The 23,173-nt window shown below is 37.6% G+C and overlaps 1 protein-coding gene across 7 annotated transcripts in view; it reads left to right on the forward strand.

The window, feature by feature from the left end:
- Positions 1–12,984: 12,984 nt before the first annotated feature.
- RPS6KC1 (ribosomal protein S6 kinase C1) overlaps positions 12,985–23,173 on the forward strand; it is a 218,314-nt gene continuing 208,125 nt past the window's right edge. For 4 of the 7 annotated variants that reach the window (XM_027082964.1, XM_027082965.1, XM_027082958.1 and 1 more), the window contains exon 1: positions 12,985–13,237. Coding sequence is in view for 5 of the 7 variants with exons in the window: in XM_027082958.1 (XP_026938759.1) it covers positions 13,133–13,237 (105 nt within the window). In the remaining 2 variants the exon portion in view is untranslated. The remainder of the gene's footprint in view (positions 13,238–23,173) is intronic. The other 3 variants (XM_027082959.1, XM_027082961.1, XM_027082967.1) reach the window with 3 other exon arrangements.

Raw genomic sequence — 23,173 nt, forward strand, 5'->3', positions numbered from 1 at the left:
CTCAAAGTATATGCCTCCAGAATCATGAGGACATTGATAATCAGTGTAGCACAGGAAATGGAAAGACTTGTAAGTGTCAAATAAACCTGGGATTTAACAGATGTGGCATGGGGCGAATGTATCACCTCTTTGATTACAGTTAGCTCATCTCTAAAAGGGGATAATAATACTTATGAAATATTGTGGGGATTTAATAAAATGATAGCTGTGAAGTATCTGTTATAAGACACAGGCAGAAATGTTTATTTTGCATCAACTTTGTATGCAAAACAAACTGGAACATAAACTTGGTTAAATAAACTACATATACTGAGTAGATAACACACATATAACAGAGGTTTATGCAGACACTTTGGGAAACAGTACAGAGGAAATTAAACACAGAAGATTAAAATGTTATAAAGTCAAATGAAAAGTAATACAGTATAAATTCAATACATAAGATATCCACCTGATCCTCTCAGGTTTTTTAAGACAAGGATGGGTATACTAATGTATAATAACCTATTTTGGGACTTCCCTGGTGGTCCAGTGGTTAAGAATCCGCCTGCCAATGCAGGGGACACGGGTTCGACCCCTGATCCGGGAAGATCCCACATGCCACAGAGCACAAGCCCGTGTGCCACAACTACTGAGCCAGTGCTCTAGACCCTGCAAGCCACAACTACTGAGCCCACATGCCACAACGACTGAGCCCACATGCCACAACTACTGAAGCCTGCGCGCCTAGAGCCCAAGCTCTGCAACAAGAGAAGCCACTGCAGCGAGAAGCCCTCACACCACAACGAAGAGTAGCCCCTACTCTCCACAACTAGAGAAAGCCTGCACACAGCAATGAAGACCCAACACAGCCAAAAATAAATAAGTAAATAATAAAAATAAATTAATTATAAAATTTTTTTATTATAACCTATTTTGAACTATTGATGATATAAATGTGTCCAATTCTTCAAGAAACCTTGTATCCTTTGTTAAAAAAAACCCTCCCAATTCGTGAAGTTACATAGTCATATATACATACATGTACATAACATCTATATATTAATATGGGGTATAAAAATTATTTTTGCCCTTTTGTGCTTAAAAAACAAGATTTGGCAATATGTGGATTGCAAGGAAAAGCTAAAAAATAAAGATGAAAATCCAAATAAAGTTGAAATTTGTCTTTCAACTCCCACACATGTTCTTATACTTCACATTCAACCTCCAAATTCTGGAACATGTTTCAGTATAGCCTACCAACTCTCTTAATAAAAATATCTCGGGTTGTCATGGTGACATAATTCTCTCCCCTGCAGAACCTAGTAGTCTGGTACAGTGGCTTCCTAACTCTTTATGGTTATGAAATCTTACCTTTCTTTTTTTCATGCCGTTTCTAATTTTTTCCAGCCTAAGTTATATCTGACCTGCCAGAGTGGTGGCATATTAAAGATTTAATTTGGAGCAGGCCAGGTTTCACAAATGGTCTCACAATATCCAGGAAATTGGACTGCAAAGCTGATGGAATTCTCCATAACGATATGTTCTGCAGTGATCCTTGATGAAAACTTTACAGCATTCAGCCCTTGCTAGAATTTCTCAATTCTTTCCTAACCTGTAAATGGGCTGATTAAATTAAGAACTCTTGATGTTCAGGCTTTCAAAACAGAGGCACAATGATAGAAATTTGGTAGTCAGGATATAAAACTCATGTTAGCTCATCTTTTTGCTCTACCCCCAAACCCTTTCCTATTCTGATCCCCCAGTCCCAGAATGAGGCCTTTGCAGGTTTGTGAGTCCCTATAGTACAGATACTTGTGAATGTTATAGAATTGAACTTAGCTCTGACAGATGTCCTTGCTGCCTGGCTTGGTCTGTTTTTGGGCTCCTACAGCTATCTTTCTGGGAAGCTATGAAAGAACAAGGACAGATCTCAGCAGGGGTTCCCTGGACACAGAGAAGAAGGAAGAGGCTGGGAAATGGAACAGCAGAGGAGAGCATGAGGAAGCTACATGTAAGAAAAAGTAAAAATGCTCTTTGTGGTTGTCTGATACCCATTTGAGGACAGAAGCCGTGTCTTTTGTTTGTCTAAATAATGAGTAAATAAATGGATATTTTATGGTATTTTACCAAGTATTTTGACTCTGCCATGCCCAAACTAGATATTTAGCTGTAAGCAGTATGTACCTTTAATGAAGGCTAACGTCAAGGTGTAAGTTGTTTCACATTATTCTCTTTAATTAATCTTTAGTTCATAGTTATCTAAACTTGGGAGATTTGGGATCCTAGAGGTCAAAAATATTTAAGAGAATCTTTGATTTATTACAATATTTTGAAAAATCTAATAGAAACTGAAGAAAAGTCTACAACAAGGTAGCAAAGCTTTGCCAAAAACTCAAGTTTCTTTTAGTGTTAGTTTCTGTTGTACAAAAAACTGACTCAGCCATATGCATACATATGTCCCCATACCCCCTCCCTCTTGAGCCTCCCTCCAAGCCTCCCTATCCCACCCCTCTATGTCATCGCAAAGCACCGGGGTGATCTCCCTGTGCTATGCAGCTGCTTCCCACTAGCTATCTTTTTTACATTCGGTAGAGTATATATGTCGATGCTACTCTCACTTCGCCCCAGCTTCCCCCTCCCCTGCCATGTCCTCAAGTCTATTCTCTATGTCTACGTCTTTATTCCTGCCCTGCAACTAGGTTCATCAGTACCATTTTTTTTTTTTTTTAGATTCCATATATATGTGTTAGCATATGGTATTTGTTTTTCTCTTTCTGACTTACTTCACTCTGTATGACAGACTCTATGTCCATCCACTTCACTACAAATAACTCAATTTAGTTTCTTTTTATGGCTGAGTAATATTCCATTGTATATATGTGCCACATCTTCATTATCCATTCATCTGTTGATGGCCATTTAGGTTGGTTCCATGTCCTGGCTATTGTAAATAGTGCTGCAATGAACATTGTGGTACATGACTCTTTTTGAATTATTGTTTTCTCAGGGTATATGCCCAGTAGTGGGATTGCTGGGTCATATGGTAGTTCTATTTTTAGTTTTTTAAGGAACCTCCATACTTTTTTCCATATTGGTTGTATCAATTTACATTCACACCAACAGTGCAGGAGGGTTCCCTTTTCACTACACCCTTTCCATCATTTATTCCTTCTAGATTTTTTGATAATGACCATTCTGACTGGTGTGAGGTGATACCTCATTGTAGTTTTGATTTGCATTTCTCTAATAATTAGTGATGTTGAGCATCTTTTCATGTACCTCTTGGCCATCTGTATGTCTTCCTTGGTGAAATGTTTATTTAGGTCTTCTGCCCATTTTTTAACTGGATTGGTTGTTTTTTTTTATATTGAGCTCCATGAGCTGTTTGTATATTTTGGAGATTAAGCCTTTGTCTGTTGATTCATTTGCAAATATTTTCTCCCATTCTGAGGGTTGTCTTTTTGTCTTGTTTATGGTTTCCTTTGCTGTGCAAAATCTTTTAAGTTTCATTAGGTCCCATTTGTTTTTGTTTTTATTTCTGTTACTCTAGGAGGTGGGTCAAAAAAGATCTTGACGTGGTTTATGTCAAACAGTGTTTCTCCTATGTTTTCCTCTAAGAGTTTTATAGTGTCTGGTCTTACATTTAAGTCTTTAGTCCATTTTGAGTTTATTTTTGTGTATGGTGTTAGGTAGTGTTCTAATTTCATTCCTTTACATGTAGCTGTCCAGTTTTCCCAGCACCACTTATAGAAGAGGCTGTCTTTTCTCCATTGTATGTTCTTGCCTCCTTTGTCATAAATTAGGTGCCCGTAAATGTGTGGATTTATCTCTGGGCATTCTATCTGGTATCATTAATCTATATTTCTGTTTTTGTTCCAGTACCATACTGCCTTGATTACTGTAGCTTTGTGGTATAGTTTGAAGTCAGGGAGCCTGATTCCTCCAACTCCGTTTTTCTTTCTGAAGATTTCTTTGGTTATTCAGGGTCTTTTGTGTTTCCATACAAATTGTAATTTTTTTTGTTCTACTTCTGTGAAAAATGCCATTGGTAATTTGATAGGGATTGCACTGAATCTGTAGATTGCTTTGGGTAGTATAGTCATTTTCACAATGTTGACTCTTCCAATACAAGAACATGGTATATCTCTCCATCTCTTTGTATCATCTTTAATTCCTTTCATCAGTGTCTTATAGTTTTCTGCATACTGGTCTCTTGTCTCCTTAGGTAGGTTTATTCCTAGGTATTTTATTCTTTTTGTTGCAATGGTAAATGCGAGTGTTTCCTTTATTTCTCTTTCTGATTTTTCGTTTTTGGTGTATAGGAATGCCAGAGATTTCTGTGCATTAATTTTGTATCCTGCAACCTTACCAAATTCATTGATTAGTTCTAGTAGTTTTCTGGTGGCATCTTTAGGATTTTCTATGTATAGTATCATGTCATCTGCAAACAGTAACAGTTTGACTTCTTCTTTTCCAATTTGTATTCCTTTTATTTCTTTTTCTTCTCTGATTACCATGGCTAGGACTTCCAAAACTATGTTGAATAAGAGTGGCAAGAGTGGACATCCTTGTGTTGTTCCTGATCTTAGTGGAAATGCTTTCAGTTTTTCACCATTGAGAATGATGTTTGCTGTGGGTTTGCCATATATGGCCCTTATTATGTTGAGGAAGGTTCCCTTTATGCCCACTTTCTGGAGAGTTTTTATCATAAATGGGTGTTGAATTTTGTGAAAAGCTTTTTCTACATCTATTGAGATGATCATATGGTTTTTATTCCTTAATTTGTTAATGTGGTATCTCACATTGATTGATTTGCATGTATTGAGGAATCCTTGCATCCCTGGTATAAATCCCACTTGATCATGGTGTATGAGCCTTTTAATGTGTTGTTGGATTCTGTTTGCTAGTATTTTGTTCAGGATTTTTGCGTCTATGTTCATCAGTGATATTGGTCTGTAATTTTCTTTTTTTGTGATATCCATTTCTGGTTTTGGTATCAGGGTGATGGTGGCCTCATAGAACAAATTTGGGAGTGTTTCTCCCTCTGCAATTTTTTGGAGGAGTTTGAGAAGGATAAGTGTTAGCTCTTCTCTAAATGTTTGATGCAATTCTCATGTGAAGCCATCTGGTCCTGGGCTTTTGTTTGTTGGAAGATTTTTAATCACAGTTTCAACTTCAGTGCCTGTGATTGGTCTGTTTATATTTTCTACTTCTTCCTGGTTCGTGCTTGGAAAATTGTACCTTTCCAAGAATTTGTCCATTTCTTCGTGGTTGTCCATTTTATTAGCATACAGTTTTTCATAGTAGTGTCTTATTACCCTTTGTATTTCTGCAGTATAAGTTGTGATTTCTCCTGTTTCATTTCTAATTTTATTGTTTTGCATCCTCTCCCTTTTTTTCTTGATGAGTCTGGCTAAGGGTTTATCAATTTTGTTTATCTTCTCAAAGAACCAGCTTTTAGTTTTATTGATCCTTGCTACTGTTTTCTTTGTTTCTATTTCATTTATTTCTGCTCTGATCTTTATGAGTTCTTTCCTTCTGACTTTGGGTTTTCTTTTTCTTCTTTTCCTAGTTGTTTTTCTTTTAATTAATTTATTTAATTTATTTATTTTTGGCTGCACTGGGTCTTCGTTGCTGCATGGGGGCTTTCTCTAGTTTCGGTGAGCGGAGTCTACTCTTCCTTGTGGTGCACCAGCTTCTCATTGTGGTGGCTTCTCTTGTTGCAGAGCACGGGCTCTAGGCACGCAAGCTTCAGTAGTTGTGGCATGTGGGCTCTAGAGTGCAGTCTCAGTAGTTGTGGCACATGGGCTTAGTTGCTCCGTGGCATGTGGGATCTTCCCGGACCAGGGCTTGAACCCATGTCCCCTGCATTGGCAGGTGGATTCTTAACTACTGCACCACCAGGGAAGCCCTCTCTAGTTGTTTAAAGTGTAGAGTTAGATTGTTTATTTGAGATTTTTCTTGTTTCTTGAGGTGAGATTGAATTGCTATAAACCTCCCTCTTAAAAGTCTTTTTGCTGCATACCATAGGTTTTGGGTCGTCCTGTTCTCATAGTCATTCGTTTCTATGTATTTTTTTATTTCTTCTTTGATTTCTTCAGTGATCTCTTAGTTATTTAGTAGCGCACTGTTTAGCCTCCATGTATTTGTGTTTTTTTTCCTGTAACTGATTTCCAATCTCATAGTGTTCTGGTCAGAAAAGATGCTTGATATGATTTCAATTTTCTTAAATTTTCCGAGGCTTGATTTGTGACCCAAGATGTGATCTATCCTGGAGGATGTTCCATGTGCACTTGAGAAGAAAGTGTATTCTGCCACTTTTGGGCGGAATGTTCTATAAATACCAATTAAATCTATCTGGTCTATTGTGTCATTTAAAGCTTGTGTTCCCTTATTTATTTTCTGTTTGGATGATCTGTCCACTGGTGTAAGTGGGGTGTTAAAGTCCCCTACTATTATTGTGTTATTGTCGATTTCTCCTTTCATGGCTGTAAGCATTTGCCTTATGTATTGAGGTGCTCCTATGGGTACATTTTTTATTACATTCTGGTCAGATGCTCAGATCAGTATAAGTGGATGATTTTGGCAAGAAGATAAATAATTATAACTTAATATATTTAATTGGATTGGCAGGAAAAAATGTTTAGAGCCCGGGAGTTAAAGCACTCAGAAGCTCTTATCTTCTAGCTTAACTCTGAAGCTCTTATCTTCCAGCCACTGCAACAAATACCCGGGTACAAATACAATACAAAGGAAGAACAGCCCCTGCCTTTAAGGAGCATGAGGGAACTCCTGCAGTGATGTCTGTGGTGGTGGTTACACAATTATAGACATTTGTCAAAACTAAACAAACTATACACTTAAAATTGGTGAATTTTGCTGTATATAAATTATGTCTCAATATAAACAATATAAAGTCATAAGGCAACACTGTCTTTTAAAAATAAAAGCATACCTTTTTCTTTCTATATTCATGGAAAGAATACAGGCAGGAATTACCATTCACTTAATACTGTTGAGAAATCTATATTACATTATGAGAATTTTGTAACCTTAGCATGATGATACAACCAAAAACACTGCTAATGGTTCTTTCATATCTGTGTCTCCTTTAACTAAAGACTCAATGGAATTCTACAAGAGAATTTTCCAATCCTGAACAGAAGTACTTATTCTAGTTGAAAATTAATAAGCAACACAGAGTTTAACTAGGAAATCCATTAGCAAGTTTGTAGCTGGCCATAAGGTTATCTAAGCCTGACAGGTTCCAGAGAATTGAAGGGAAAAAAAAAAGTATAAAGGAGATTTAAGAACATGAAACAGCTCTTATGCTACTCAAAATTTAGCAATGGTACTCCGCATGATTCTAATTCTACTCCTAATAACGAACCCTGCAAGGATCAAGAATATAGAGATTGTTCCTTAAAGCTAGAAGTCAGTCAGTAATAGGAAATGTAAAGAAGACTGCCTTTAAGGAGTTCACGGTGTAGTGGGATAAAAACATGTCAGCCCTAAATTAACCCACACAACATATCACTACCCTGCAAAAGCTGTGTAGTACAGATGAAGAATAGAGATGTTTTAGCAAAGAAGAAGGAGCACCTACTACTCCTTGAAAGGGAAGATCGTTACTGTGAAATAGGGCTTCAGAAAATCATTAGTCCTTGAGTGAGCTAATTCCTGAAGGCTGGTTGGGAGTGGTGGGGATCTCAAGAGAAACAAATGGTTTGCAGATCTGGAGGTGTGAAATTGCAAAGGATTTGGTTGAAACCCAGAGAAATGAAACTGACAGGTGAGCAGGGACCAGACATGATGGATCCTAAAAATCTATGACAGAGAAATTATGACAGTAAGACCCACTGAAGAATTTTACAGAGGAGTGACATAATGCCATAGCTTTTTTTTTTTTGCAGTACGCGGGCCTCTCACCGCTGTGGCCTCTCCCGTTGCGGAGCACAGGCTCCGGACGTGCAGGCTCAGCGGCCATGGCTCACAGGCCCAGGCGCTCCGCAGCATGTGGGATCTTCCCGGACCAGGGCATGAACCCGTATTTCTGAACTCTCAAATCCATGCCATTTGTCTATATGTTTACCCTTATGCCATGACCACACTCTTTTGATTACTGTAGCTTTTTAGTAAAATTTGAAATCAGGAAGTGAATCCTTTTTTTCTCTTTTTCAAGATTGTTTTGGCCATTCAGCGTCCCTTGCATTTCCAAATGAATTTTAGGAACAGTTTGACCATTTCCGAAAAAAGAAAACAAAAAACAAAAACCAAGCAGTCAGAATCTTAATGGGGATTACACTGAATCTGTAGATAAATTTGTGGAGTATTGCCATCTTAACCATATTCTAATCCGTGAACATGGGATGACTTTCTACTTATTTAGGTATGCTTTAATTTCTCTCTACGAGGTTTTTAGAGTTTTCAGTGTACAAGTCTTACATTTCCTTGTTTAAGTTTATTCTCAAATATTTTATTGTTTTTGATGGTACTATAAATGGAATTATTTTCTTAATTTTATTTTCAGATTGTTTACTAGTGTATAGAAATAAAATTGATTTTTCTGTGCTGATCTTATCTCCTGCAATTACAGTTTTACTGCACTTGTGTGTGTTTAGAGTTTTCTGTATATGAGATCATGTCACCTGCAAAAAAAAAGTTTTACTCCTGCCTTTCTACTCTGGATGCTTTATATTTCTCGTCTCATTGTCTTGGCTAGAACTTCCAGTACAATGTTGAATAGATGTGGAAAGAGTGTACCTCTTTGTCTTGTTGCTGATCTTAGGGAGAAAACTTTCAGTTTTTCACCACTGAGTATGATGTTAGCTGTGATTTTTTCATCAGTACCATTTATCAGGTTGAGGAAATTCTATTTTATTCCTACTTTGTTTTGTGTTTATCACAAAAGGGTGTTCGATTTTGTCAAATGCTTTTTCTGTATATATCTATTGAGATAATCACGTGTTTTCCCCCTTTATTTCATTAATATGGTGTATTACATTCATTTATTTTCATATGTTGAACCAACCTTGCATTTTTGGGATAAATCCCACTTATCATGTTATTTAATCCTTTTAATATACTGTGGGATTTGGTTTGCTTATATTTAGTTGAAGATGTTTCCATATATTCATAAGAGATTTTGGACTGCAGTTTTCTTATTTTGGTATGTCTTTGTCTGGCTTTGATACTCAGTTAATACTGGCTTCATAAAATGAGTCATTGTTTTCTCATCTATTTTTTTTGGAAGAATTTGAGAAAGATTGTTGTTAATTTTTCTTTAAATATTTGGTAGAATTCACCAGTGAAGCCATCTGATCCTGGGCTTTTTATTTGTTCAAGCTTTAAAACTACTGATTCAATATTTTTATTCATTATGTGTCTATTCACATTTTCTGTTGCTTCTTGAGCCAGTTTTGGTTGGACATTTTTTGTTTTGTTTTTTAGCTCTTTGAACATATTTAAAACAGTTTATTTACATTTGGGCTTCCTCATGGACTTGGTTTTTATTGATTTCTGTTTTCACTGTGTAGGGGCCATACTTTCTTATTTTTTAGGATGCCTCATAATTTTTTGTTGAAAACTGGACATTTTGAGTATCATAATGTGACAACTCTGAAAACCAGATTCTCTTCCCTCCTCAGAGTTCATTGTTACTGCTTGTAGTAGTTGTTGTTTAGTACATTTTCTGAACTGTTTTGTAAAGTCTATTAGTTGTTGTGTGTGGCCACTGAAGTCTCTGTTCTGTTAGCTTAGTGGTCAGCTAATGACTGGACAGAGATTTTCTTATATGCCTGGAGATAAAAAAAACTGATTTGGGACTTTCCTGGTGGTCCAGTGGTTAAGACTCCAAGCTTCCACTGTGAGGGGCACAGATTTGATTTCTGGTCAGGGAACTAAGATCCCAAGCATGGCCAAAAAAAAAAAATTTTAGATTAAAAATATCATTTATTGTCCACCTGTTTTATCAGTTACTGAGAGAGGAGTGTTAATGTCTTAACTACTATCATGGATTTGTTCTTTTCTTCTTTTAGTTCTACTGGTTTTTGCTGTATACATTTTTAAGTTCTTTGATTAGGCACATGCACATTTAAAATTGTCATGCCTTCTTGATGAATTTGTCGACTGAAAGAAAAATGCACAACATAAAACTTGTGAGTTAAGTTTTATTCAGGACCTTACTGAGGACTATTGACTGGGAGAGAACCTCTAGGAAACCTGTGAGGAACTGCTCCAAAGAGATAACAAAGGAGCCAGGATATACATGAGTTTCTTTTGCTGGGAAAACCATGATGTCACACATCAAAAGGTTACGGCTAATCACAAAGAATAAACATCTCAAGTTAATGATTTTAGTGTTTTTCTATGTATGGGAAGATGTAAGAATCTGGGATCATTTGAAACTTTCCTTAGATATGCATCTTAACTATCTAAGGGCCTGTATATCCAAAGCACTGTTGAATGTTTCCAGTTTTTCTCTATCCTGAGTTCCCCTCAGGGTGCACTGTCAGTGGGCAACTGCAGTGGCAAATGGCTTGATTCTTGTAGAACTGGAATGGCAGGCAACTTTTTTTTTTTCCTTTACAAATTGAACCCTTTATCATTAAGTTTTGTTCTTCCTTATACCTGGTAATGTGTCTTCTTCTAAAGTCTTCTGTGTAGTGCTTTCATGGTATATCTTTTTCCATTCTTTTAGTTTTAACCAATGACAGTTGCTGAATTAAACAAATTTGGAGAAAGTGGGAGAGGAAGTTGCTAAGGGTGATTTCTAGATTCCTGGCTAATGTAAATAAATGGAGAATAAAGTCAGTCATTGAGATAGGAACAGGCTTTTGAGGGAAAAAAGCTCAGATTTTAATCTTTTTTTTAGTGGTATTTGGATATATAGGTAAAGATGTGCAGAATATGTGTCAAATCCTAGAAAAGAGATACTCCTTGAGATATAGATTTGTAAGTCAATGGGAATAAAGAACAAAGGATCAAAGGCAAAATTCTGAGGAACAAGGACATTAAAGTTTCCCAGAAGGAGGAGAAATCAACAAAGGAGATTGAAAAGGAGTGAATGACTCAGAGTGTAAAAGGAAAAAGCAAGAGAATGCTGACTCCTATACTAAGGACATAGAAGAGTTTTGAAAAGGTGGAAATGATCAGAAACGTTCAAAGTTTGGAAATACTGGGTAAGATAAGGTCATTAGAAACTTTTTTCAAAGCAGTTTCACAGTAGCAGTGTAGTAGTGAAGTGAATATGGGAATGAATGTATGATATTCATGAATGTATGAATGTGTGATGAATATTCGACTATTGATGCAGATTACTTTGAAAACAACTTAAACAACTTTGACAAAGAGGGGAAGGAGAAAGAAAGAAGCAGGGGAAAAGACAACATGAATGATGTCCTTTATTCTCTTCTCTGCCTGGCTAATTCCTATCTCTCTTTCAAGATTCAGCCATAGTTTCCCCTGTATCAGAAAAACCTTAGCTAATCTTCCAATATTAATTAGATGTGCTCTGTAGCACTCCATATATACATCTGTTATACTATTTACAACAATATAGTTTAATTGTTCTCTGTTTTTTCTTACTAGATGGTTCTTAAGAGCAGGGACTTTGTAACTCCAATGCCTAATTAGCATGATGTCTGGCACATAGTAGGTGGTGAATTCAGGTTTAATGAATGAATGATAGATAGATTTAGGCATACATGGGATGAGAAGAAGGAGCCAGTGATAAGGAATAGATTAAAGGTACAGAGAGCAGAGTTGGGATGTCATCGATGGAACAATGTCTTTAGGTCTGCCAATGAGGATGAATATCAGGGCACAGGAAGAGTGATTAGTCCTGAAAAACGAGGTAGGGATATGTCTGTATAGAAATGTGTCAAGATGGAGGGGTTGGTACTAAGAACTTTTTTCCTCCTGTAAAGCAGGAGGGGCCAAAGGGTAGGGAGGCAAGGAATAGAGAGTTAAGGAGAGGAATAGAGGAATAGAGAGTTAAGGAGAATGGCAAATGCTTGGAATGAATGTTATGGGGGAAAGAGAAAATCTTGATCAAAGTAAGGTAGAATAATTGCCAAGCAGTGGATAGCAAGGAATTGAGATAGGAAACTCTATCTTCCTAGTAGCTTTCTGAGGTCAGGTGATTCCCACCCACTCCCCAACCCGACCTCCCCAGCCAGACACAGATTCCAGCTTTTAGAACATGAAGGGATGATGTTTAAAACTGATATAGGGCTGTGTCAACTAAAAAATACACACAATGTGAGAATAATCAGTTTCAGTTTTATTCAGGGACCGCTTTGAGTACTATAGCTCAGGAGACAGCCTCTCAGATAGCTCTGAGAAACTGCTCCAAAGAGGTAAGGGAGGAGCCAGGTTATATATGATTTTTTTTTTTGCTGGGAAAAACATGAAGTCAAGCATCAAAAGATTACTGCTAATCACACAGAACAGCTATCTCAAGTTAATGATTTTAGTGCTTTTGTATGTATGGAAAGGTGCAAGAACCTGTGAAAATTTCCCTCGGATATGCATCTTAACTATCTAAGGGTTAGTATACCCAAAGCAGGGAATACGTCCTAATTTTCCCCAGCTTGAATTCCCCGCAGGGCCTACTGTCAGTGGGCTACTGCAGTGGGTCGCAACTTAATCCTTGTAAAACTCTAACAGGCAGGCTCTATTTTTTTTTTTTTTAAACATTTGGGAGCTTGCTGTGGTGGTATAAAGACATATGCACAGGTTTACGGGATTTGTCTTAGAAAGAAGGAAGAATTATGTCAGGCAGAGAGTTCAGGTGTTGTGGGTATTTAAACCGATGGGTCGTCAGTAGGGAAGGAAAGAAGATGCTAGGCTCGGGTATCCCTCCATCCCGTTACAGGCAGTTCTACTGCCTGATTCCAGCCCATTTGCCAGGGTCAGGCCCTAATTAGGGTCCGTATCTCAGGTGAAACCACTTCTTCCCCAGAATTGGCGCCCCGGCCTGACCCGGAAGCTTTCCCGCCAACCCGGAAGCAGAGCGCTGCGGCGGAGGCGCCGCAGCCGAGCTACCGCCCCCTCGCCGCCTGGCCACTACTTAGAAAATCCGGGCCGCGGCGGTGTCGGGTTGCACTGATGGTCCCCGGCAAGCGGCGGCGGCAGAGGCGGCGGGAGGATGACCTCTCCCCGAGAGCGGGGTGCCGACCTGGCCCGTTTCTACACTGTCACCGAGCCCCAGCGACACCCGAGGGGCTACACGGTGTATAAGGTCACCGCCCGGGTGAGTGCAGTTGTCTGGGTGGGGTAAGAGTCTGAATTGGGACGAGAGACGGGTGTGGACCCTGGTGTGGGGATGCCTGACGTCGGGTCAGAGCCGAGGGTGGGACTGGCTGCGCCTAGTGCCGGGACAAGCGTCCGAGGTGAGGGCTTAAGGAAGGATGGGGTGGGGGCAGAGCGTGGGATGTCCCGGACAACGCTGGAAACGGTCGCGGTAGTGTCCCCATTCCAGGGTGGGGCAAACGTTGGTCATTTTAAATTGATGATTCAGCCCCATCCCACTTGGACTTTCTCTTCTGAGGCTGAAATTTGCAGAAGTGGTTTTGCTTGCCTCCGAGGGATAATGCAGGTTAAAAAAAATGTTAAATTTATGTACTATTTGATTTACGTAAAAGAAGATATTTCTTCCTTTGACCTTTTATACAGCTTCAGGGTTGCACTGAGGAAGATAAACTCTTGGGAAGTATGTAAGTGGTAGGGCCACCATCGTAAGACCTCTATGTCTTTCTGCCTCTGAGTTTTTCATGGTTTTCAGTAGAAGACATGAGAAATTCTGCTGATGGTGTCTTGTGTGAGTTGTCTTGAGGGCACATTTAAAAGTTGTGAGGCTCCTTTACATCAACTAATTGATCCAGTTTTTAGTACCCACTTTGTTCATGTTTCATTGCTCTTGCCTTGAGTTTTAGAGAGAGTTTGCATCTCCCTTCTTGGAAAATAATAGTAATAACGTTAAATATGAGTATTAAATATAAAATAAGAATATTAAAATTAAATATCTATATACATGTATGTAGTAGGAATGTATGTGTATATTAGGCATGTTGTACACATCACCCAATTTAATACTAATTTTAATAATGAGGAAACTAAGGTTCAAGAGAGTGTTGTGGCTTGCCCAGCTTCACGTTGCAAGGTGGTAGCACAAATGGGGTTTGAGATCAGTTCTGTTTAACTCCAAGTTGTATAAAATGTTAAGAATTAACTTTATCATTATCATTAATTGTTAAAACGGGTTCGTGCTCCGGTCCGGGAGGATCCCGCGTGCTGCGGAGCGGCTGGGCCTGTGAACCGTGGCCGCTGGGCCTGTGCGTCCGGAGCCTGTGCTCCGCGGCGGGAGAGGCCGCGGCGGTGGGAGGCCCGCGTACCATAAAAAAAAAAAAAAAAAAAAAAAGAGAGAGAGGTATAGATAGCAGTAATGGTACAATATACATTTGGGGGATGTAGTAATCTTGGGTGATAGCTTAGAAGTGGGCTTTCAGAAGAACCTTAAAGGTTAAATAGATTTAGATAAGCAGAGTTTGGGGCATGGGAATGGCACATGCCTTATGGAAATGGTGCACAATTCAGACAAGTGTGAGAGGATGAGATGAGCAAATTTGTGTAAATATAAAAAGACCAGGCCTGGTTATTGCAGAGGGCTGTACCAAGAATAGAGAGAAATTTGTTACTCCCTGTTTGCAAGTAAGGTTACTATATAGGTGGAGTGTTAGTTTCAGGTTAAGAAAAAATTTTAAGATTAAGGGGGCTCTTATTATACCACTCTTGAAACCTTTCTAGTCTTTGGGACCTTCAAAAATCTAGACTGGTTTCCTAACATAGTTTGTGGAATTAGAACAGTCTTCAACATACGTAATGTTCCCCTCACAGCACCCTGTTTATCTCTTATTATAACACTTATCACAGTTATATTGTATTAATCTTTTTACATGTCTATGTCTCTTAGTAGATTTAGAGCAGGTCTCTATCATTGATATTTGTTTCCTTTTATATCTCCTAAGGCAGTGGGGCACAGAATGCCTAAAAAAATATTGTTGAACGTTTTCCTCTCTATTTCTTCTCTAAACACACCCAATAAATGTTTAGTTTCAGGCACTACGTGCTCCTAGGGATACAAGGCTGAATAAAGTGTGGACCTTCCTTTCAAGGATACTCCTAGTAGAAAAGTGTTTACTGGACTTAAAGAAGTATAGTACAGGATAGAAAGTGTTAAATGCCATAAGAGACTACAGAAAAGGGCTATGGGATTTTAGAAGACAGAGAGATTGCTTCTGGCCCAAGGGATCAGGGAACATGTACCAATTAAGATAGGTGGTGAGAGATGGGAAGGATCTAGATGGGTGGGATAAATGGAGGTGGGCATCGTAGGTAGAAGGGTAGGTAGAAGGAATAGAGCCCATTAAGGCCTGAAGGTGTGAATGTGTGTGGAACTTGAATAGGAAACACTGAGTATGATTATTACTTGTATTCTTAATTTACAAAAGGAAAGGTTAACCTAATTGAGATCTTAAATATCTTAAGCTGTGAACTAACTTATATGACAGCATAAATTAGAAGATAAAGTAGCACATTGCCTGTTCTAACCAAATCCATATAATATGCATGCTACGTATTGCTTTGGTTGTTTAACTGGAAATTGCTTACAATGCCTTTTTTTCTCCTTGTAAATATTTACGTCATTTATTACTTACTGTACAGATTTTGTTTTCTAATTTTAAGGATTGAGGGTTAATACTGATATATACTTAAAAGACAACCACAGTATTATAAAATAAGCAAAATATTTGTTATTTTTTGAGACTTAAGGAGAAAAACAGCTTAACTCAGGAGAATTAATCAGGTAAGTAGTGCTCCCCTGAGAGAACTTCATAAGATAAAAATGTCTTCTTTATGTTTCCTATTACTGACTGACTTCTAGCTTTAAGGAACAATCTCTGTATTCTTGATCCTTGCAGGGTTCTTTATGTAGGAGTAGAATTAGAATCATGCGGAATACCATTGCTAAATTTTGAGTAGCATAAGAGCTGTTTCATGTTCTTAAATCTCCTTTATACTTTTTTTTTTCCCCCTCAATTCTCTGGAACCTGTCAGGCTTAGATAACCTTATGGCCAGTTACAAGCTTGCTAATGGATTTCCTAGTTAAACTCTGTGTTGCTTATTAATTTTCAACTAGAATAAGTACTTCTGTTCAGGATTGGAAAATTCTCTTGTAGAATTCCATTGAGTCTTTAGTTAAAGGAGACACAGATATGAAAGAACCATTAGCAGTGTTTTTGGTTGTATCATCATGCTAAGGTTACAAAATTCTCATAATGTAATATAGATTTCTCAACAGTATTAAGTGAATGGTAATTCTTGCCTGTATTCTTTCCATGAATATAGAAAGAAAAAGGTATGTTTTTATTTTTAAAAGATGGTTTGCCTTATGACTTTATGTTGTTTATATTGAGACGTAATTTATATACGGTAAAATTCACCAATTTTAAGTGTATGTAGTTTGTTTAGTTTTGACAAATGTCTGTAATTGTGTAACCACCACAGACATCACTGCAGGAGTTCCCTCATGCTCCTTTGCAGTCAGTCCGCTCTCCCCACCCCCTTTCCCTAGGCAACCACTAGTCAGTTTTCTGTCGTTGTAGATTAGGCTGTATTTTCTAGAATGTTATATAAAAGGAATCATATACAGTGCTTTTTTGGGGGGGAGGGATCCAACTTCTTTAACTCAGTATGATTACTTGAGATTCATCTGTGTTGTGTATTTTTTTTTAATAAATTTATTTTTTATTTATTTACTTTTGGCTGCGTTGGGTCTTTGTTGCTGCGGGCTTTCTCTAGTTGCGGTGAGCCGGGGCTACTCTTTGTTGCGGTGCGCAGGCTTCTCATTGCCGTGGCTTCTCTTGCTGCAGAGCACGGGCTCTAGGTGCGCAGGCTTCAGTAGTTGTGGCTTGCGGGCTCTAGAGCACAGGCTCAGTAGTGGCGCACAGGCTTAGTTGCTCCGTGGCATGTGGGATCTTCCCGGACCAGGGCTCGAACCCGTGTCCCTGCCTTGGCAGGCGGATTCTTAATCACTCCGGCATCAGGGAAGTCCCGTATGTTGTGTATTTTTATTCTCTTTTATTGCTGACCAGTATTCCCTTGTATGGTTATACTACAATTAATCCATCCACCTGCTGATGGACATTTGGGTTGTTTCCAGTTTTTGGCTGTTAATACAGCTATTATGAACACGTATATACAAGTCTCTGTACAAATGTGGGCTTTTATTTCTCTTAATAGCACACAGCCTTGTTTATTATACCTTTATACTAAGTTGAAATCTGGTAGTCTTAGTCCTCTTTCTTTTTCTTTCTCAAAATTGTTTTGGCTATTCTAGATTGTTTGCATTTTCATAAAAAGTTTGGAGACAGCTTGTCAAGTTCTACAAACATGCCTACCCAGATTTTGATTGGGATTACATTGAGAATGTAGATCAGTTTCAGAAGAATTGGTATCTTTAAACAGTATTGAATCTTCTGATCCATGAGCGCACATCTTCCATGTATTTAGCTCTTTAATTTGAACCATATTTTCTAGTTTTCAGTGTGCAGGTCTTGCACATACTTAAAGTAATTTGGGTTTGTTTTCAAACTGTGAGAATTACATGTCTTTATTTTACATAGCTAATGTTTACTGAGTATTAATAGCAGACACTTCTGTGGTGCTTTCTATGAGTCAAGCTCTATTCTAAGCACTTTATATAAATTAGTACATTTTTCATAGCAGCCTGATGAGCAGCTGCAATTATTATTCTCACTTTATTGTGAGAAAATTGAAGCACAGACAGGTTAAGTAACTTGCCTAGGGTCACACAACTAGCAAATTATGGAGTCTAGATTTGAACCCTGGTAGACTGGGTTTTTAATCCCAGTGCTGTGCTGAATACCTAAACATATTTTGTTAGAGGCTGTGGCTGTACCGTAGCTTGGCAAAAGTGATAGATGCAAGTATACTACAGTGATTAGGATGATGTGAACAAAGGGGAGCAAGGAATGAATAGAAGTACTCAGCTTGACTTGAATCTGAAATCTGCCATTTCCAAAGCTTCATATTCAGGCACTATTTGTATTGCTTAGAGGGAACCTGCTTTCAATTCCTGAGCACATTCTTGTATGGCCTGCTTGTGCTTGGGAAGATAATTATTTGTAGTTTTCTAAGTATGCTGGTACCCTGCATTCTTAAATACCTCTCTGTTAGATGCTGTTTCCTCTGTCTGGAATGTTCTTTCCTTTTGTCTTGGCAGTCCCTGTTCATCTGAAGTGTTAGCTTCTGCCTTGTGTTCTACAGGAAACCTTTTTGAATTTTATTTCCTTTATTTGTAATTTCTATTTGGGCCTCCCCATCACCACCACCTCCTCCACACATATAAATCTGCCCTTATAATATGATCATCACCATTAATTATACAGTTGTACAAAACCAGAATCAGGAATTTAAACGTTTCCTTTTTTTTCCCCACAACTCACACACACACACTGTATTTTATTTTTACAAGAGATAAATAAACTGACACCAAGCATTGTAAATGGATGACCACAACAAAAGCAACAATGATTGCAATTACCAAACACGAGACACACTCATACTATGTCATAACATTGACATTCAGTCCAGTAATCCTCCACTGTAACAGTTCCTTTACTTTGCAGTGAAAACTGATTTGTATATTTTTTGCCTCTGAGTCCGGGTGGCTTTTTTTTTTTATTCAAACAAAAAGTCACAAAAATTATAATCATCCTCATCAGTTCACTCAGTCCCATGTAATTAATTTTTTTTCCTCTTGATCTTTTGTTAGCACTTTTATTAATTCATTAGTTTTCCATTAGAGTTCTGAAAATGCTTATTCATTCAGTTAAGCAGTATAGTCAGTTACCAGAAACCTGTACTTGTCAGAGTCTTTTCCATGAATTCCTTGAAGATGAAACCCTTTTATAGGAAAATTTTGGGGAAAGCATCAGAGTACATCCAGAACAGTCTGTAAATGACAAAAGACTTAAAAATGACCATGGTTAAAGATTTGATGAAAGTTCATAATAATGCAATTGACAAGGAAATTTAGTTATTTCTGAGATATACATTTTAAAGTAATAACTAGAATTATGACTTATAACATTATACCAGAACATATAAGATTTTTAGAAATTTCATGTAATGTCTGAAACATTTATATTAACATATTTCCATACAAATAACCCAAAGAAAGTTTAGTATTAGTTGTTTGTTTGTTTTTTTATATCGCAGGTTCTTATTAGTCATCAGTTTTATACACATCAGTATATACATGTCAATCCCAATCGCCCAATTCAGTACACCACCATCCCCACCCCACCACGGTTTTACCCCCATGGTGTCCATACGTTTGTTCTCTACATCTGAGTCTCAACTTCTGCCCTGCAAATTGGTTCATCTTTACCATTTTTCTAGGTTCCACATACCTGCATTAATATACGATATTTGTTTTTCTCTTTCTGACTTACTTCACTCTGTATGACAGTCTCTAGATGCATCCACGTCTCAACAAATGACTCAATTTCGTTCATTTTTATGGCTGAGTAGTATTCCATTGTATATATGTACCACAACTTCTTTATCCATTCGTCTGTCGATGGGCATTTAGGTTGCTTCCATGACCTGGCTATTGTAAATAGTGCTGCAATGAACATTGGGGTGCATGTGTCTTTTTGAAGTCTGCTTTTCTCTGGGTATATGCACAGTAGTGGGATTGCTGGGTCATATGGTAATTCTATTTTTAGTTTTTTAAGGAACCTCCATACTGTTCTTCATAGTGGCTGTATCAGTTTACATTCCCACCAACAGTGCAAGAGGGTTCCCTTTTCTCCACACCCTCTCCAGCATTTGTTGTTTGTAGATTTTCTGATGATGCCCATTCTAACCGGTGTGAGGTGATACCTCATTGTAGTTTTGATCTGCATTTCTCTAATAATTAGTGATGTTGAGCAGCTTTTCATGTGCTTCTCGGCCATCTGTATGTCTTCTTTGGAGAAATGTCTATTTAGGTCTTCTGCCCGTTTTTGGATTGGGTTGTGTGTTTCTTTAGTATTGAGCTGCATGAGCTGTTTATATATTTTGGAGATTAATCCTTTGTCCGTTGATTCCTTTGCAAATATTTTCTCCCATTCTGAGGTTTGTCTTTTCGTCTTGTTTATGGTTTCCTTTGCTGTGCAAAAGCTTTGAAGTTTCATTAGGTCCCACTTGTTTATTTTTATTTCCATTACTCTAGGAGGTGGATCAAAAAAGATCTTGATGTGATTTATGTCAAAGAGTGTTCTTCCTGTGTTTTCCTCTAAGAGTTTTATAGTGTCCAGCCTTACATTTAGGTCTCTAATCCATATTGAATTTATTTTTGTGTATGGTGTTAGGGAGTGTTCTATTTCATTCTTTTACATGTAGCTGTCCAGTTCTCCCAGCACCACTTATAGAAGAGGCTGTCTTTTCTCCATTGTATATCTTTGCCTCCTTTGTCATAGATTAGTTGACCATAGGTGTGTGGGTTTATTGCTGTGCTTTCTATCTTGTTCCATTGATCTCTGTTTCTGTTTTTGTGCCAGTACCATATTGTGTTGATTATTGTAGCTTTGTAGTATAGTCTGAAGTCAGGGAGTCTGATTCCTCCAGCTCCGTTTTTTCCCCTCAAGACTGCTTTGGCTATTTGGGGTCTATCGTGTCTCCATACAAATATTAAGATGACTTGTTCTAGTTCTGTAAAATATGCCATTGGTAATTTGATAGGGATTGCATTGAATGTGTAGATTGCTTTGGGTAGTATAGTCATTTTCACAATATTGATTCTTCCCATCCAAGAACATGGTATATCTCTCCATCTGTTGGCATCATCTTTAATTTCTTTCATCAGTGTCTTATAGTTTTCTGCATACAGGTCTTTTGTTTCCCTAAGTAGGTTTATTCCTAGGTATTGTATTGTTTTTGTTGCGGTGGTAAATGGGAGTGTTTCCTTAATTTCTCTTTCAGATTTTTCATCATTAGTGTATAGGAATGCAAGAGATTTCTGTGCATTAATTTTGTATCCTGCAACTTTACCAAATTCATTGATTAGCTCTAGTAGTTTCCTGGTGGCATTTTTAGGATTCTGTATGTATAGTATCATGTCACCTGCAAACAGTGACAGTTTTACTTCTTCTTTTCTAAGTTGTATTCCTTTTATTTCTCTTTCTTCTCTGATTGCTGTGGCTAGGACTTCCAAAACTATGTTGAATAATAGTGGTGAGAGTGGACATCCTTGTCTCGTTCCTGATCTTAGAGGAAATGCTTTCAGTTTTTCACCATTGAGAATGTTGTTTGCTGTGGGTTTGTCGTATATGGCCTTTATTATGTTGAGGTAGGTTCCCTCTATTCCCACTTTCTGGAGAGTTTTTATCATAAATGGGTGTTGAATTTTGTGAAAAGCTTTTTCTACATCTATTGAGATGATCATATGGTTTTTATTCTTCAATTTGTTAATATGGTGTATCACATTGATTGATGTGCATATATTGAAGAATCCTTGCATCCCTGGTATAAATCCCACTTGGTCATGGTGTATGATCCTTTTAATGTATTGTTGGATTCTGTTTGCTATTATTTTGTTGAGGATTTTTGCATGTATATTCATCAGTGATATTGTTCTGTGATTCTGTTTTTTTGTAGTATCTTTCTCTGGTTTGGTATCAGGGTGATGGTGGCCTCACAGAATGAGTTTGGGAGTGTTCCTTCCTCTGCAGTTCTTTGGAAGAGTTTGAGAAGGATGGGTGTTAGCCCTTCTCTAAATGTTTGATAGAATTCTCCTGGTAAGCCATCTGGTCCTGGACTTTTCTTTGTTGGAAGATTTTTAAACACAGTTTCAATTTCATTACTTGTGATTGGTCTGTTCATATTTTCTGTTTCTTCCTGGTTCAGTCTTGGAAGGTTATACCTTTCTAAGAATCTATCCATTTCTTCCACGTTGTCCATTTTATTGGCATAGAGTTGCTTGTAATAGTCTCTTACGATGCTTTGTATTTCTGCAGTGTCTGTTGTAACTTCTCCTTTTTCATTTCTAATTTTATTGATTTGAGTCCTCTCCCTTTTTTTTTGATGAGTCTGGCTAATGATTTATCAATTTTGTTTATCTTCTCAAAGAACCAGCTTTTAGTTTTATTGATGTTTGCTATTGTTTTCTTTGTTTCTATTTCATTTATTTCTGCTCTGATCTTTATGATTTCTTTCCTTCTGCTAACTTTGGGTTTTGTTTGTTTTTCTTTCTCTAGTTCCTTTAGGTGTAAGGTTAGATTGTTTACTTGAGATTTTTCTTGTTTCTTTAGGTAGGCTTGCATAGCTATAAACTTCCGTCTTAGAATTGCTTTTGGTGCATCCCACAGGTTTTGGATCGTCACGTTTTCATTGTCATTTGTCTCTAGGTATTTTTTGATTTCCTCTTTGATTTCTTCAGTGATCTCTTGGTTATTTAGTAACGTATTGTTTAGCCTCCATGTGTTTGTGTTTTTTATGTTTTTTTTCCCTGTAATTCATTTCTAATCTCATAGCATTGTGGTCAGAAAAGATACTTGATATGATTTCAGTTTTCTTAAATTTACTGTGGGTTGATCTGTGACCCAAGTTGTGATCTATCTTGGAGAATATTCAGTGCGCACTTGAGAAGAAAGTGTAATCAGCTGTTTTTGGATGGAATGTCCTATAAATATCAATTAAATCTATCTGGTCTGTTGTGTCATTTACAGCTTCTGTTTCCTTATTAATTTTCATTTTTGATGATCTGTCCATTGGTGTAAGTGAGGTGTTAAAGTCCCCCACTATTCTTGTGTTACTGTCGATTTCCTCTTTTATAGCTGTTAGCAGTTGCCTTGTGTATTGAGGTGCTCTTATGTTGGGTGCATATATATTTATAATTGTTATATCTTCTTCTTGGTTTGATCCCGTGATCATTATGTATAGTCCTTCCTTGTCTCTTGTAACGATCTTTATTTTAAATTCTATTTTATCTGATATGAGTATAGCTACTCCGGCTTTCTTTTGATTTCCATTTGCGTGGAATATCTTTTTCCATCCCCTCACTTTCAGTCTGTATGTGTCACTAGGTCTGAAGTGGGTCTCTTGTAGAAAACATATATA

Source organism: Aethalodelphis obliquidens, unplaced genomic scaffold (assembly GCF_003676395.1).
Source record: "Aethalodelphis obliquidens isolate GAN/ISIS:26980383/991018 unplaced genomic scaffold, ASM367639v1 scaffold48, whole genome shotgun sequence".
NCBI classification, from domain to species: Eukaryota; Metazoa; Chordata; class Mammalia; order Artiodactyla; family Delphinidae; genus Aethalodelphis; species Aethalodelphis obliquidens.